This window comes from Camarhynchus parvulus, chromosome 2, assembly GCF_901933205.1.
Source record: "Camarhynchus parvulus chromosome 2, STF_HiC, whole genome shotgun sequence".
Classification (NCBI taxonomy): domain Eukaryota; kingdom Metazoa; phylum Chordata; class Aves; order Passeriformes; family Thraupidae; genus Camarhynchus; species Camarhynchus parvulus.
In genome coordinates, this window is record NC_044572.1 from 52,118,506 (window position 1) to 52,134,354 (window position 15,849).

The 15,849-nt window shown below is 36.3% G+C and overlaps 1 protein-coding gene across 1 annotated transcript in view; it reads left to right on the plus strand.

Moving 5' to 3' along the window:
• Positions 1-5,514: 5,514 nt before the first annotated feature.
• Positions 5,515-15,849, plus strand: part of POU6F2 (POU class 6 homeobox 2) — a 308,976-nt gene continuing 298,641 nt past the window's right edge. The window contains exon 1 of the mRNA XM_030971869.1: positions 5,515-5,619. Coding sequence (XP_030827729.1) covers positions 5,515-5,619 — 105 coding nt within the window. The remainder of the gene's footprint in view (positions 5,620-15,849) is intronic.

The window sequence follows — 15,849 nt, forward strand, 5'->3', positions numbered from 1 at the left end:
CTTCCTCCTGCTGAAACCATGCTTCTGCCATGATGTGGGTGGTATGGAATTAAACACTGCTAGAAACTCCACCCCTTTGCTCTATAACCATGACAGCGTGGTAAGAGCATTAACTCTGAAGAGTTACATAGTTATTTATATGACTCATTAATGCACTCCTATTGCTCAATTAACAGAAAAATATGCCTTATTTTTTATGTTACTAATGTCCTTGACATGTTCTATATCCTGCCAAAGATTTTGGAAAAGTTTTGGAAAAAGATTATTCCATTCACAGTAAGGATCCTATTTTTGCCCATTCAGATTTCTTATTTGCCTCACTTGAATGATGTTAGTTCACCCAAATATAGTCTGTTCTTCACATGGTGTAAATCTCCATTTTTGGATATGCTATACCCACATGGTGATAATCTCCATTATTATCCATTAAGGAGAGGTCTTAAAAAGCCCATTGCACCAGATGCTGCAGAAAACACCATGAGACATGAAGAATGTGGTTTTATTAGAATGCTGGAGTTGGGAATGTACCTGGGAAGTATATTCTTAAACCTTACCCAGTCAATATCACCCTTTCTTGCTAATCCCTCCTCCCTCTCAACATGTTTTTCCTCCACAATTCAATTTCACCTGAGAGGTGTGAGTCCTCTGATTAGCTAGATTCTATCATCCTTGGTGTAATCACCTCTTATCACTTAGCATAGGAGTAGAGGAGGAAGGTGCTGTCTCTTCACTATGTAGTTTACTATGGAGAAAGAATCCCATTCCCATTTTCTAGATTTTTAATTTTATATAAATTCCAGTTGAATCAGAAAACTGAAAGATCTGTTGAACATTTTTCCTTCCTAAAACACAAAAATAAGTTTTCAATCAAACCAGCTTCTTAGCTCTAGAAGGAAAGGGGGAGAATTTATTTCTACCTTTCCCAAGATACAAAGTGTTATAGCAAGTCCCTTTTCTTTAAAAAACAAGAAAAAGAAAGTGTTTTGCAGATGTTTTCTTCAGAGAGTGAAGGATACGCACTGAGGGAAAGCCATTCCACTGGCTGTACAGAAAGGAGTATAATGTAGATTATGCCTTGTTCTACCAATTTAGGCACAGAAACAGCTTTTCCTGAATTTCCTTTACATGATACAGGAAGAGAAGGAAGTGTCATTCTTGAAGTGAGTATGTGCCAGTAGCTTCGTTTTTGAAAAATGGAGCTCTGGGGCAGTGGGAGGAAACCCAGAAATTATACATTAATGAAATCTGGAGGAGGAGTAATTAGAAGTGTCAGAGGTTTTCTTAATAGCAGAATTCCCTCTGATATATAAAAGTGATTGGCCAAAATGGGCTTGCAGAGGCAGGAACTGTAATCCATTGCTGTCTCTTAATACAAAACAATTATTTTGGAATTAGCAAAATTCATCAGAAGTTTACTCATACAGAAACCCCACTCATATATCCATGAAAATCAAGATGCAAAATGCGATATAGTGTCTGTTTGGCAGAGATGGATAGAGAGAGTGAGAGAGGGAGGAAGAGTCATTGAGAGTTCAGAATTTGATTTGTTAATTTTCAAAGAGGGCAAGACTGGGTCTTGTGTGTTTAAGGGGTGAGTAAAGGGCCTGCAGTGTGAGGTACAACAGCTTGCTCTGACAGTGCCCTGCATCTGTCACTCGAGAAAAGAAGAAAAAGAGTCCCCCTAGTGTACCAATGCTGTAAGCAGGAGTGTCTTGCTCAACTCACTAAATCTGCTGCAAGTTTTGCTATGGCATGAAATCAAGTGCCTAAAGGTATTTTAGTAAACCCTGGGGCTCTGTTGATCACAAGGCTTCTAGTTCAGGAAGGAAAGAACAATAGATAATCATAAATAATGAGCATTTTAAAATGACCATGTGTTATAACACATTTTAGCTATGAAGTAATTGGGTTTTGCATTGCTGTATAATTCTAAATACTAGGTTTTGCCACCCAGGAAACATATATTCTCCTGGAAAACAGGAAAGAAATTATTTTATACAGTAATACTTTTTTCACGAGTTCTTAGCTGCGTATCTGTGAGGTAAAATCAAGCACATTATTCTATTCAAAAGTACCTTTTTAAAATTATTGTTTCAATTAAACAGGGAAAGTCTTCTGCAGTTACTGGTATTCAGTTTTACACTTTCCCTGGCTGCGAGAAATCCAGGGTGCAACTCAAAACACAGGCATTTTACCACTTTGAATTTGCACTGTCAAATATTAAGCGATAAATCAACCTCCTCCCTGTGTAAGCCCTCTCTCAATGATTTTAGGTACAGTAATGCAAACCTTTGTGGCAGGTGCTGAAGGGGAATGCATGTAGGAAGGCATAGCTGCCATAGGTAGCTGTGACTCCGTAATTATTTTCCTCTCAGGTATGCTGAAGTAGAGCCATGGATAAAAAGTTTCAAAGGAGAACAGAAGGTCTCTGTTTGAGATGCAGCACAGCTGGTTGGTAAGCAGTATTTGTCATTCTGTCTTTCAATAAATTTCCTCAAGATGCTCGTGCTAGAGCAAACCTGGCAAGTCAAGTTCCCCTTTGCACCTTGCTCTCCATCTGAGTCTGCCCTGTGGCAAATTAGGCACTATCTTGCTCTCTCACCTTTTTGACTGCTGACAGGAGAGCTAAATCACCTTTCCAGCAGCACAGGAAGTGTGTTTTTTCAGGGGAGGGAGTGAGTAGGGAGAGTGGGAGGTGTTAGGGAGATAATTCCTCAGAGTAAGTAAAAAGACAAAGTGGGACCAGCACCTTTCAGGAGATGGCCAGTGGAAGGCCTGAAGGATGAGAAGCAAAGATGAAACAATGCTCAGGGATCAGCTGTGCAGCCCCTACAGACATGATCAGGTAGATTTGGCTGAGGGAAAAGGTCTCCAGCTCCTCAGAGGTAAGGGCAGCTCCAGCAGTAGCACAGGAGGCTCTTGCAGCTGTTCAGATTAACAATGTTGCTGTAAATTATGCAGAGGTATTAGCTGCAGGGATTTTGTTTTACATTTTAGATAGTAGATTGTCATTTCCTGGAAGTGTAGGTTAATTATGGGAAAAAGAGAGGTAGCATATATCTCACTCTGGGAGGAGGGAGCTCTTGCAGCTCTGCTGGTGTTGTGTGCAAGCCACTGGTTGCTTTATTGGTATGTAAGGGTGCAGCAGACTTGTGTGCATACAACACTACTTATTTCTGTTCTGCAACAAATATCTCTGTCAGTGTCTCTGCTAATAAAAACCCCGCAGTGCTAATTACCAGGTTTAGTTAAATGAGTTAAAAAGAATTTGAAAGGTGTTTGTGCATACCCACTGCAGAAAGGCTCCTCCTGAAGAAAAACGGTAAAATGGACATCCTTAACTTTCCTTCTAAATTCATGTGCAGTATTTGATTTTAGTGTGTCTGTTTTCCTGGAGACAGCTGAGGCAATCTCCTCTACTCACTCACCCACTCACCAGTTGTACTTTGAATTGCTTGTGATGATATGTACTTTGAATTGCTTGTGATTATGGCCTTCACAATACTGCCTGGTTTCTCTGTAGAATTGTCCTGGACGAAGAGACGCAGCAAATTCTCAGCTGACCAGAAGGCAGCCCAAGGTATTAGTTCAGTGTATTTTGTTTCATGAGCAAGAAGCAGATAAGATTTCAGCTCAAATGGTGCATTTTATTTATATTTATAAATGAAATGCATAGCAAATGTTGGAAACAACATTTAAGGTACTCCTTCCTCCTCCTTCCAGAGGCAATGTTTCATTGTTAATATTGTATATCTTTCTAAAAATGCTTGATTTGAAAACTTTGTTATGCTAAAATATTTTGTTGTCCTAGGAACACTTCTGGATCCCCACGCATCTACATGTGAATTGTTCTTATTTCTAATTTTTAAAATATGTATCAAAATTTCCTTTCTTAAGTTTTTTCTTAACATTTAAAGAAATAATTTTATTATAAAAACTCAAAAACTGGATATTCCCTGCCTATCTCACTCCCTCAGCATACATTTCATTTGTTCTATACTTCCATGCGTATGCACATACATACACATATACATGCTTACACATATATATGCACATATACATGCGCTCCATCACATTCCAAACTATTCTGGATGTTGAATCTTGAAATTCTGTGGTAGGAGACTGGCAAGTGCCTACAATTAGAATATTGTTGATATTCTCACATTTCATTGACCATAAAAGCTAAGATCAATATTTTCAATGCCTTTAAAAATGAAATAATAATGTCAAAATATTGCCAGGAACTTATTGAAATGAAAAGGGTGTATTAGGTTAAGCATAGAGACTAGACTGGGTTTTTTTCTGCAGTTTTGCTTCTGACATCCTTTAGAAAGCGTGTTGTTTGCACTAGTAACTGAAATGCAATTTGAGGAGGATAGAAAGATGCACTAATATTTATATGAAGCTGTAATACAGCAAAAAGTATATGGGCTGTTATTCTACTATATTGCCAGAGGACTGTATTGATCTTCAAAGGGTTAAAGTGCTACGAGGTTACATTAATGTCACCCTTCAGCAATCACTGGCCAATAACCTATCAGCAATCAATGCTGCAGCATGTCGTTCAGGACACTCAGTTTTTGGAGACAAGTGGGTGATATATTTTGACAAGAATAAAAAATAGTCTTTGAAATTCTTGCAAATCTTAACTCAGAGGGGGAGATACATGAAACAAACTGCTTCCATTTGAAAAAAATGGTAATGTTTGCCTTCCTAAGTAACAACATTTTATGTCAGTTCAGTGGAGCAGTGAATGAACCAAAATTCTGCTAACCTTCAAAATGGAAAGGATTCTGTAAGTAGGATTTACATAGTCTGAATATTTAATATTTGGAGTGCTCATCACAGCTCACACAAACTAATACTTAAATATATATTTCCAGTAAAGAAAACATTTGACTTCTGGTGGAGTAAAACAGTGAGATGTTTTGACTTGTGAGTACAGGCACAGGTTTCTCAGCTCCTGCTTCTTTTTTTCCTATTAGAATTTTTTTCTATCGAGTTCTCATAATCTCTGCAAATCCAAAGATGGCAACACAAGCCGCTTCACTTTGACACAAAAGAAACTTAAAGAAAAAAAAATCAAGCACTCAAAAAGCTATAAAGTAGAAGGATAAAGGGGGGAAACAAAATTAGAGCTGGAAGAGGACGCGAGGGGTTAAAGTTCTGACCACTGTCTGCATATATAAAATCATATCACCTTATCTGAAAAGTTTAGGCTCTAAAGAAAACACTCAGTTTAAAATACCTTTTAGGTATATTAAATCTTTAGACTGAAGATTACAGCAAGTGTTTTCTCTTTGGTGAGTAGCTGTTTGTCTCACTTTATTTACTTGGTATTGGGTATTTGTCAATGTCATTTCATATCTGCAGAAAATTCATACGTTCTATGGAAGTATGTATGTGTGTGAGAGTGCTGAAGGTCACATGACTATTTCATCCTATTTGGTGGAGCAGCTTGACTTTTTTCCCTTGCTTTTGGTGATGGTTGTGAGTGCAGAAGTTGATTGACAGATGCATGCCAGAAACCCCCATTCTCCTTTTCAAAGACTACATATGATGGATTGCGATCTTTCAGCTCAGCAGGACACAGGGACCATGCAAGCTGTAATTGGTCAGGTATGGAGTCAGCCATTTCTCAACTCCCCTTTTATTTTTTTTTTCCACAAGGGTCTAACCATATGATTCACATAATTCATATTTACAGTACCATCTTTCTATCTGTATCTTCAGCTACCAGCAAGTGTAGTACTGAAAGTGAGAAAGGCAAAAGAAACACAATAATCTGGCCAGGGAATCACTAGAAAAAACTAAATTACCATCCTTTTCTTCTAATAAACCCCATTTCAGTCTGAGCTTTATCAAATCAATGTATTTATTAATTTGCTGTTTTATTTTGTTTAAATATGCTGAAGTAGAAGAACCGAGGAGTGAAAGTGTTATGTTTGCTGGCGAGTTGCTTTCTATTTGTAATGCTGTTCATTATTTTTATATTGACTGTATTCCTGTGCTAGATGCTGTGGCTTTTATTTTTTATTTTTATTTTTTCCTCTTATACTCCTAATTCACATAATGTGTGATTGAGCCTGGTAAATGTAGTAGTCTTTGCTGCTGCAGAGGGGCAGCCTGCAAATTAAACACTGCCACAATCTGAAAGGTCCAGGTGGTCTGCTCGTGCTTCCTAATGCAATCCAGCACAACAGCTTTAATAAACAGCTCTATTTAGTTCTCCCTCCCTGTATCCAGGGAAGTGAACTGGGGCTGCTGTGATGAAATGCCAGAAGAATATCTCTCAAAGGCCTCACAAGCTGATTTTTAGAGCTTTTCCGTTTTGTCGTCTTTGTCTTCCAAATGGGTCAGTGAGTCCTTCTCTTTCTGTTTTGTGATTTCTGATAAGTCTGTAGTTTTTATATGTGTGATTTAACCATGCTGTTTTGAGCTTTAGCCAGAAGAGAGAAAAATCATTGTCTTTTCATTTGCTTCAAATAATAACCTGAAGTGGGGAAAGAAATTATTTTGTTCTGATGAGCAGGGAGGGCTGTTTTCCTGTGAAAGCAGTCAGAGTCAGATGAGGGTGCCTGTTTTTCTTCTTCTAACAAAATTTTAAGTGCTCAACACTTTCTCATTAACCACTGACTTGTAAATCATTCTCTGGTAAAGTGTATTTTTTGAACTCTCAAAAGTTTGTGGTTTTTTGCATATGTTTCCAGTACAGTGAACGCATGCTGCTGAAATGATGACATAGTGTTTGTTTTCTATATGTTGATACAATGGTAGAAAAATACTCATTCTATACATTGTTTTCATCTAAATTACGACAAAGCACTGAAGTCCCTCAAAGCACATGGTTTATTAATACCATCGTACATAGTAATGCATTTTTGGGCGGAAAATGTCAAATATGTAATGCCATGTTTACCACAGATTTTTATTGCTTTAAATATTTTAAAAATAGAAGATACATTTTTTATTAAAAATCCTCCAAACATTCACAGCTTTCTATTAGGCTCGTTTATACCTAAAAAGTGGGGCATGCTTGCCTGTACTACATTGTGCAAAAATATGTATTTTAGACTGTGTTAATTACCTTTTTGCTTAACTTGTTCAGTCTTACAGAAATATATTTAATGATTCTAAGGGAGATACAATGGCAAGGTTTTGAGCAAGTGCTCTTGACAGAAAATGTACCCTGAAATCTTTATAAATCGGAAAGCTTAGAATATCTCTTTAATGTAAATTTTGTTTTCACATGTAAGAAAGTATAAGTTAGCTATTTTATGTTTAAGGCTTGCCAACTCTCAGAAAGTGGTTTTGAGGCTGGAAATGGTAGAAGGATTTTTTTTTCTGTGTGTAACATTCCATATTTCACGAATGAAAAAAAAGTTCAGTGAATGTCTGGAAAAATGTTTATATCATGTGTTTGTGTATTTTATTTCCTAAAATTAATAGCAAGAGCATGTACTTAAAAATTAATTTAGGTATTTTAGGTGATTAACTGCTGTGGGTTTTCTGTGCTAGACTTTATGGATGTTATTTTTCTGAAACTTACTGTCTTAGGTGCTGCAAACATTTTTTTCAGATCAGCATGTGTGCATATTTACATTTTATATATGTAAGTGTGCACATCAAAATGGGTTCATAAATCCACAAAATTTTCAGGTATGTTTTTGTTTTGATTAATTGACCACTGTTTGGTTGTTATTAGCTATGTGCTAAGATAGAAAAAAAAGGTTTAATTTTTTTTCTGGTAAAAAATTATTCATTTTCTGGTTGTATAATAAAGGAGTTAGTTAAAATGTGGGAATCTCAGGGCAATCAGTATAATTAACATACTTTGCTGAAAATAGACATAGACTTTCTGTAGGTACTTTAAGAAAAAATCACTATCAAAAGGCAAGCCCTATGGCAGAAAATCTTTCCATATTGTAAGTTTCTATTTTGTGTTGATAAATAGTTAAGCTTTGCATATTTGGTAGTTGCATAGTTTTAGAAGAGGCATTTATTTCCTGACAGTATTAGAAAAAGTTATTGAAAGCCTTTGTTAACTTTCAAACCTCCAAACCCAAAAAATTGAATAAATGTATATAATTTGGCCTTTTTATATCAGCATTGTATTTTTTTTCTGCCATGACAATTTTTTTTTTTACTAATCCTGCAGATGTAGCTCTAAATTCAATCTTGTTTGCTGCTAATGGAATGTGAACTCACCTAATTAAAAATCCAAACTATACATGTATAGCTGATGCAGTGGAGATCAGACACACTAGCAGATTTTTGTAGTTCAAGCAGTAATCTGTATATGACACAAATGGAGTAGGAGGAGCATACCGATTTATAGGCATTTTCAACACCAAGTACTTGTTCATAATTAAATGCATTTTTTACTTAAAAAAAATAAATCTAGATTTCAACTGTCTTTAACCACCAGTCCACAGTGATTCCCACTGGCGATGGCAATGGTGTGCAGAGTGCTACAACTCTGATCGCTACCCTGCACCTGGGTGTACTGGGTCCAGGGTGCAGAACTGCTTGTGAGCCTTCCCTCCAGATTTTTCCTCCCCCAAGCAAGCAATAAAACACCCAAGTACTCTGAAGAACAACCTCCTTGCCTTGTGTGTCAAGATCTAGAAGCTCATTGCTCATTGTGATTTTGATTCATAACTGGAGTATTTGGCATGAAACCCTGATCCCTGCCAGCAATAGTCTGTAGCATCCTTCCTTGCATGCCAAACCACAAGATCCATTATTTCTTCAATTGTGTTTTGCTCTTATAGAAACTATTAGCTGGATTTTTATGCCATATTTGCTGTATATCCTGAGCCCATCTGAATGAACAGATAATTAAATGTCATCTAATTATTCCAATAACGTTGTAATTTTTCTGCCTTGCATGCTTTCTAAAACCTTTACTATACATTTTTCTTATTCTTTTTTCTCTCCAGCTTTTTTTGCCCCTCAGACCTGAGCTTGTGAGTGACAGGTTAGTTCATGAGCATTACAGCCCTCCTGTTTTTGTCTCATCTCATGCAGACAGGTCACTGTGTCCAATCACTCTTCTGGCTCTGCTGTCCCCAGGGGAGCCCAGGCCAGCCTGCCATCTTGATCCACTGGCCTCAGGGCCCAGGCTGGCTGCACATTTCTGTGTTCACTGGTTCTTGCAAATATACTAAAGTGGGAAAGGGGAGGGGAGCAGCTTAAATTAGATCTCTGTATATTGAGAGGAAGTAAATTAGGTAACATTCTTCTTCAAATAAGCCTGTGTTTGCAGTTATTACTGCTGTGTTTGAGTTCTCTTTCTACAGTTTTAGCATGTTTATTTCTGTATTTAAGTGGTATCCTCCACATGATCTCACCATGTAGTAAATGCTATTTATGCAAGGGTAAACATGCTCTTTTCCCACAGAGAGCTCTCTAAAACCCAGTTTATGAATCTGAAACATTGCTGCAGCCAGTGTGGGTCTTTCTGTTCTGTTTCATTTTGTTGCCATTTTAAATTATTTTTTGTATTCTTCCTCATGATTAACCACAATACAACATGGTTCAGAGAAGCCATTCCTTTTGCAACTTTTGGTCACTTTTCAGAAGTTTAATCTGTTGTCAGTGTTGTTTTTATAATGCAGACTAATATGTATCCAGGAGTTTAATTTTTACCAAATGAAGATCAGATCTGTAATGTTATTTTGTCTTGAGCAATCTCTACATGATTTTTCTTACAGCAATAAAGAAGTTCTTTTTCTCTTGGAATATCTATTTCCAGCTCTAATCTAATATAAAGAATTGCCTATAACATAAACAAACAGAAAATAATCATATGTAAAATTAGGACCCACTTTTGTAAGACAGCAAGGAATTGTGCCATTTTGTCTGCAGTTTGGGACAAATCCTGTTCTTTCAAGTAAGAATTAGACCCATCACTGTAAGAATGACTACTTGGATAAGTAAGGCCAAACTACATATCCCCTTGGCTGCTCACTGTATATCTAGAACAAAAATTGTGGTCCGTTACTGTCACCAACAGTGGTTTTCTGCAGTTCAGGACTGTGAGAGAGACCTATGGACAGGTACCCATTGACTGGTTTTTTTTCAGTAGTAGAGAGACAATGTAAACAGTAAGAAATATGTTTGGAAAAGTCATACTTTTTAATATTTATGAACAAGCTGGTACTCTGATAATGAAGCATTCCATCTTTGCAGAAACCCACTATTGTATACACTCTCTAGAATATTGTGTCCCTAAGAATTATTATTGTAAGGAGATGCAGGAATGTGGCTGTAATATTTTACAGTATTTGTTGTAGAGGACTTTGGATCTTGTTAATTTAATATATGTAAATTCTTTGGTCCTAAGCCTGGATTCCAGCAAAAGAATGCATTTTTCTGTTGACTTCTGTTTTTACAGCAGAAAATATGAATTTTTATTATTTTGATTCATACTTAAAAAGATTTTTCTTCTTTTCACACCAAAATTGGATTTTAATTGAAATCAGCTTTCTAAAACATATTTAGTAATTTTCTCTGATTTTCTTTTTTCTGTTCTGTACTACTCTGTGGTTACATCTGTGGGTCAGGGCAGCCAATTAAGAGGTCAAATCTTAAAAAAGCTGTGATTTGTACTCTGTGTATATTCACTATATTCTAATTGTAGGAGAAAAATGAAGTATGTCAGATGACCTTTAAATTGCTGGACAAGTGACACTCCTTCAGTGATGTAGATTATTATCTTTTGACAATGCATTTACATTCAAGTACCTCTGTTATGTTTCCTAGATTCCAGACTGATAAACTAAATATCAGTCTGGCCCACTTTTGTGTGTACAGTGCATAGAAGTGACCGCTGAGCCTCTTATCTTACAGTGACCTGTAGCTGTAACAAGACTTTTATTTTTCTTCTCTGATCTTAACTGCAACTCAAATGGAAGAAAATAAAAGGACAATCAAAGAGAAACTGTATACAGTACTTTCAACATTAGATGAAGATATGGCAAAATATTATTTTTTCCTGTGATTTACGTCATTCAGCAACATTAATAATGTAGCTTTTAATTCTGAAATTCTAAAGATGGAAGAACCTCAGATCAGGCAATTTTGAATATGTGCATGTTTATCTCTCACTAAACTTAACTAGACTTAAGCATGTACTTAAAAGTTGGTCAGCAAATCACTTAAGCCCAAAGAAGTCTGCAATTGCTGAATTCAGTGGGGCTCCTCATATATATAACAACTGTCAGGATCTTGTCCAACAAGCCTATTGTGCTACTGCTAATAAATATAACAAAGTCTGGCTTAAATGCTAACTAAATAATTGTTATGCAAACTGTTTTACAATTAACTGGCTATTAGGAATACAGACAGTAACCCAAGGGTCTTGAACACTTACTTTTTGAGGATATCAGGGCTACAAGTAAACAGACTATCACTTTAGGGGTTTTGTTTCAATGTTGGCTTCAAAACCTCTGTGATGTGTAGTACTTTCTCTTCAAAAGAGAAATATTAGTTGATGTTTGCCGCTGATTCTCTGTTGACTGGTAGTGCTGTTCTATAGTAGCGCTTTATCTAACTGTTAGATCAAAAGAAAATTTTGAAGATCAAGGGACTGCTCAAAATTTCTAGCCATTATTAAAAGAGGTAGTGGGAGAAAACTTCATAAAGAAAAGGTTGGGGAAGAAAGAAGGGATGCAAAAATCATTATTTCAAGCAATCTTTACATGGTGAACTATATAAATTAAATTTTCTTAAGTTGTTTAGAATAGTTTTTGTAGTTACTGATAAGCCTGTTTTTTCTATCTATAGTTGTATATGCTATACATATAGCAAAACTATCTCCAACAAACTTTTGCTCACATGAGTAACAGCAATTGATACTATTTAGTGACTCAAAGTTGAATAAATTATTTTCAGAGATGAGGGCCTCATAAATTCATCTTGCTCTCTGCTGAAGATGTACAGCTGTCCCATGTCCTTTGCACATGCAAATGAGGATTTACAGGGCAGAACTCTGATAGTTGTTCTTGTCAAAACACATCGGTCTTGTCTTGGTGGGCTTTTCTGTGCCACCTTCCTCTACAAGAAATCAAATAATTTGACAAGCAGTGCTACAAAATCACAATTGAGAGAGTAATTTTTGACCCTAGTGGTATACCTAGTGAGTGGTATCTTAAGTGCTTGCTAAATATGATCTATTCCCAAAGGTGGCTCATTCCAGGATGGGGTTCTGAATCCACAAATGGGGAAGGGCATTGTGAAGGGAAATAGAACCTTAAGCAAAATAAAAAAAAAAAGTTAAAATGGAATTTAGTGCTATTTCAGTAGTTGATTCCATGGAGTAGCTTTTATTTTGTAAGTTGATAGCATTTTCAGGGAACTTGGACTCATGTGTGTTTGGAAGACACAATCCAGCTATGGAATGGCACTTCAAAAAAGGAAATATTACAGGGACAAGTAAAGGACAAAAGTGTTTTTTAACTACCCCCTGCTATGGAAACAAGTTTCAAGAAACAGAAAATAACAGAACATGAGTTTTTTGCAAGCAAATTAGTGAAAGTCATGTTAATAGTATTATACAGCTGCTGTTAGACTTATTGTAAGTGATACTTCTGTATCAGAATGTTGTCCTTTTCACTAAACTGTTTACATGTCTAACTGCTTTTTCACTTACAAATCCAATTTATGAAGCTCTAATGCAGTTTTTACTTGAGCTTTTCTTATGTTTCAAGTGCAATGAAGTTTTACTGGAATAAAAAACTGATGGCTTTAGCCCACTCCTAGAAGACATCCTTTTTTGGGGGAGGGAAATAAATAGCTACATATAGATTTGCAGCACAGACTAAGACTTAAACAACAATATCAATGACCAGAATGTTTCATATCCTTGCTTCAAACTTAAGAATTAAAATCACATTGTCTCCCATCAGTGGCAAACTAGCATCCACTTTCATTTTTCATAGTATATCACATTAAAGGCTGTCATTGTTTTGGGGTTTTTTAATTATAACAACGGAGAAATGTGCCTGATCATTACTGAATATGCCTTAAAAAAATAAAAAGAGCTAAAGGTGCAAATAATTCTGATAATAGTTATGTCTGGTATTTCCAAGACACTGTCATTGGGTCAATAACTTTTGCTACTAGAACCAGGTGCTGCCAAGTGCTGAATTTGTCTGGAGTCCTGGACCTCCCGTGGCTTTGTTAGCAGGACACTGTTCCAATGAAATAAAATAATCTGGAATAAAGAAGAATTATGCTGCTATAGGAACCCAACAGTTATTGCAAGATTGCTGCCCATTAAATCTTACCGTCTCTTCACTGTGCCCATTCCTTTCTGTGTACAAAATGTGCTTCACATTTTTCAAATGGATTATACAAAGCAGAAATAATACCTGATTTATATAATTCTAATGTTTTGGAAGAAAGGTTAAAAGTTGTGGCAAATGTAAAAGTGGCTTCTAATGTGGAAGGATAAAGCAGAAAATATCAAACTCATTTTGCTTAGTGTCAGTCATGATGATTTATCATTATAGTCAGGGCAAACTATGGTCTTGGAGCAGAAACAATTTTGTCCATTAAAAGGGGAAAAAAACAACTCCAAAACCCAGAATGTTCCAGTTTGATTCTTATGTCCTTAGGGTTGCAATATTGAATTCAGAATTGGGGAAGCTTAATCTTGCAGCCAGATTTGACAAGATGCTGGTCAAGCAGCAGGCAGAAGTGATGGTTTGTGTGTTGTAATGCCCATGGTGGGAAATAAAGAAAGATAACAAGATTTTTCCAGAAGTCTGTGTGCAGTATTCACCACCTGCTCCAGCTTGTCACCAAAGTAGGCAAGAAAACTTTTTGTGTGCAAGTTGGTGAGCAACGCATGCAATTTCAAAGCCTGACAGATGACAAATTTGGAGTGCTCTAAAACAGCATGTGAAGGGTTTACAATAGCTCTGAACACAGCTGTTTGTTTGTTTGTTTGTTTTGGTGCTATTGCTTATTTAAAGGGTGATCATGGAACCATTTGAACACATCCATAAGTATCTCCACAACTTATTGGGAAAGCTCACATGAGCAGCACATTGTGCATTAGACAATGTAATGCTAAAGGCTTGGCTCTCTTCTGGTTGCAAGAGGATATAGACATGCACTGCTGGGAAAAAAAAAAAAAAAGCCAGTTCTCCATCTCCACTCAGTAAATCCTGGGGAGAAAAAATCTCTGTGTGTGTGTGTGTTAGGGTGTGTGTGTGTTAGTGTGTGTAGCCAAAAACCTGGAGGCTGAAACTGAAATTGGCAGGTGTTTGGAAAATAAGAGTTGAATTTTGAATAGTTAAGCAACAACACAAAAGAAGCTGAAGATTGGAGTTTCTTCCCATAAATATATTGCTTTCAGTTTAGTTTTGGAGTTCATGCTGGATTTTAGCAAGAAGAGAAATTTAGGGTTGCCCCCCGACTAGGGATTTAGAGTGACTCTGTAATGAATTTTAACCCAAGAGGCACTGTGGATATTCAGCAAACCTTTGTTCCACTCTGCTCATGTCCTTATGCTAGACCCATCACTGTAGTTATTAGATCTCAAAGATTACATTCTTTGATCTAGTGCTTTTTAAATCTTTAAACCACGGTTTATTTATTTAAAAGGTTACATCTAGCATTGGATTGGATTGTAAAGTACCCTTTGACTCTCATGAAGGACACAGAAGAAACAGATGCTTCTGAGGGCATATATCTTTCTGATCATGAAGTACCACAGCATTTTATTGAATTAAGAACTGCACAAAGATCTGTGCTTTTAATCTGGTCAGTGTGTTGAGAATTTTTTTATCTCCAAGACATCATGATGTCAATAATTTCTGATACAACAAGCATTAAGGTATATAGGTGAAGTTCAGTTACTCTTTTAATTAAAAAAAAAGCTGCAAAGTAGCCTCATATTTCCCTAAGAATATAAATAAAAGCACACTAAATTTCAAACAGACGTTTAACATGAGCATGTTCAGGATGGGTTCTTGGGGGTTTCTTTTCTATCTGATATTTACCAGGATTCATCAGAAGTAAATCTGTGTAGCTAAACAGTTACATTTGGACAAACAGGATCACCAGCAGCCTCTAAGTTTCTTCTGTCAAATTCAGAAGCCTTTACATGAGCAAATTTACGAGTGTAGTCTACAATGTTTGAATAATTAGTGATTCCTAAGATAACTAGAAAGAAGGCACAGAAAGAAAAAGAGAAGAACACTAAAATTAAACCCAGTGTGCTCCATCCTGACTGATATTAATTATACTCTCTCCAAAGTGATCTTTTTTTTTCCCAATCAGTGCTGCAATGTAAATGGTAAAAAATTTTTATGTGTTTTCCCTTAATTTTGGAAAAGCAAGACTGAAATTGGCATCTGAAAATAAAAATTTCACTAAAAAATGGTGATTATTTTTTTGTTTTTATAATGCTTGTGTTTGGTTATTTATCTTTTTTTGAGAAGTTCAACCACTGGAGATAGTAGCCTAATTCTACTTTATGCTGGGATCTCTTTATACCATCTGGAAGTACAAAACAGCTGTAAAGTGGGTTGTAAGCGTAATTTATTTATGCATAAAGTTCTTTTATATTTCCATGAATGGTAGAAACCCATCTTGAGGTAAGTAGGGATAGAGTCTGAACAAATGGATTAGAATTTCCATTTTTTTCAGATGGAAATGAAAAAGGGATAGGTAGAAATCAGACTGGGGAAAAGAGGAAGGAGAAAGCCTTATTTAGTTAGAAGCAGATATCCATTAACAGACAAGGTGAAAGGTCCAAATCCTGTTTTATTGGTCTCCATCTATATCTTTGCTGGCAGTGATGAAAACATGAAAGGGAGGGAAGAGAGCACTACT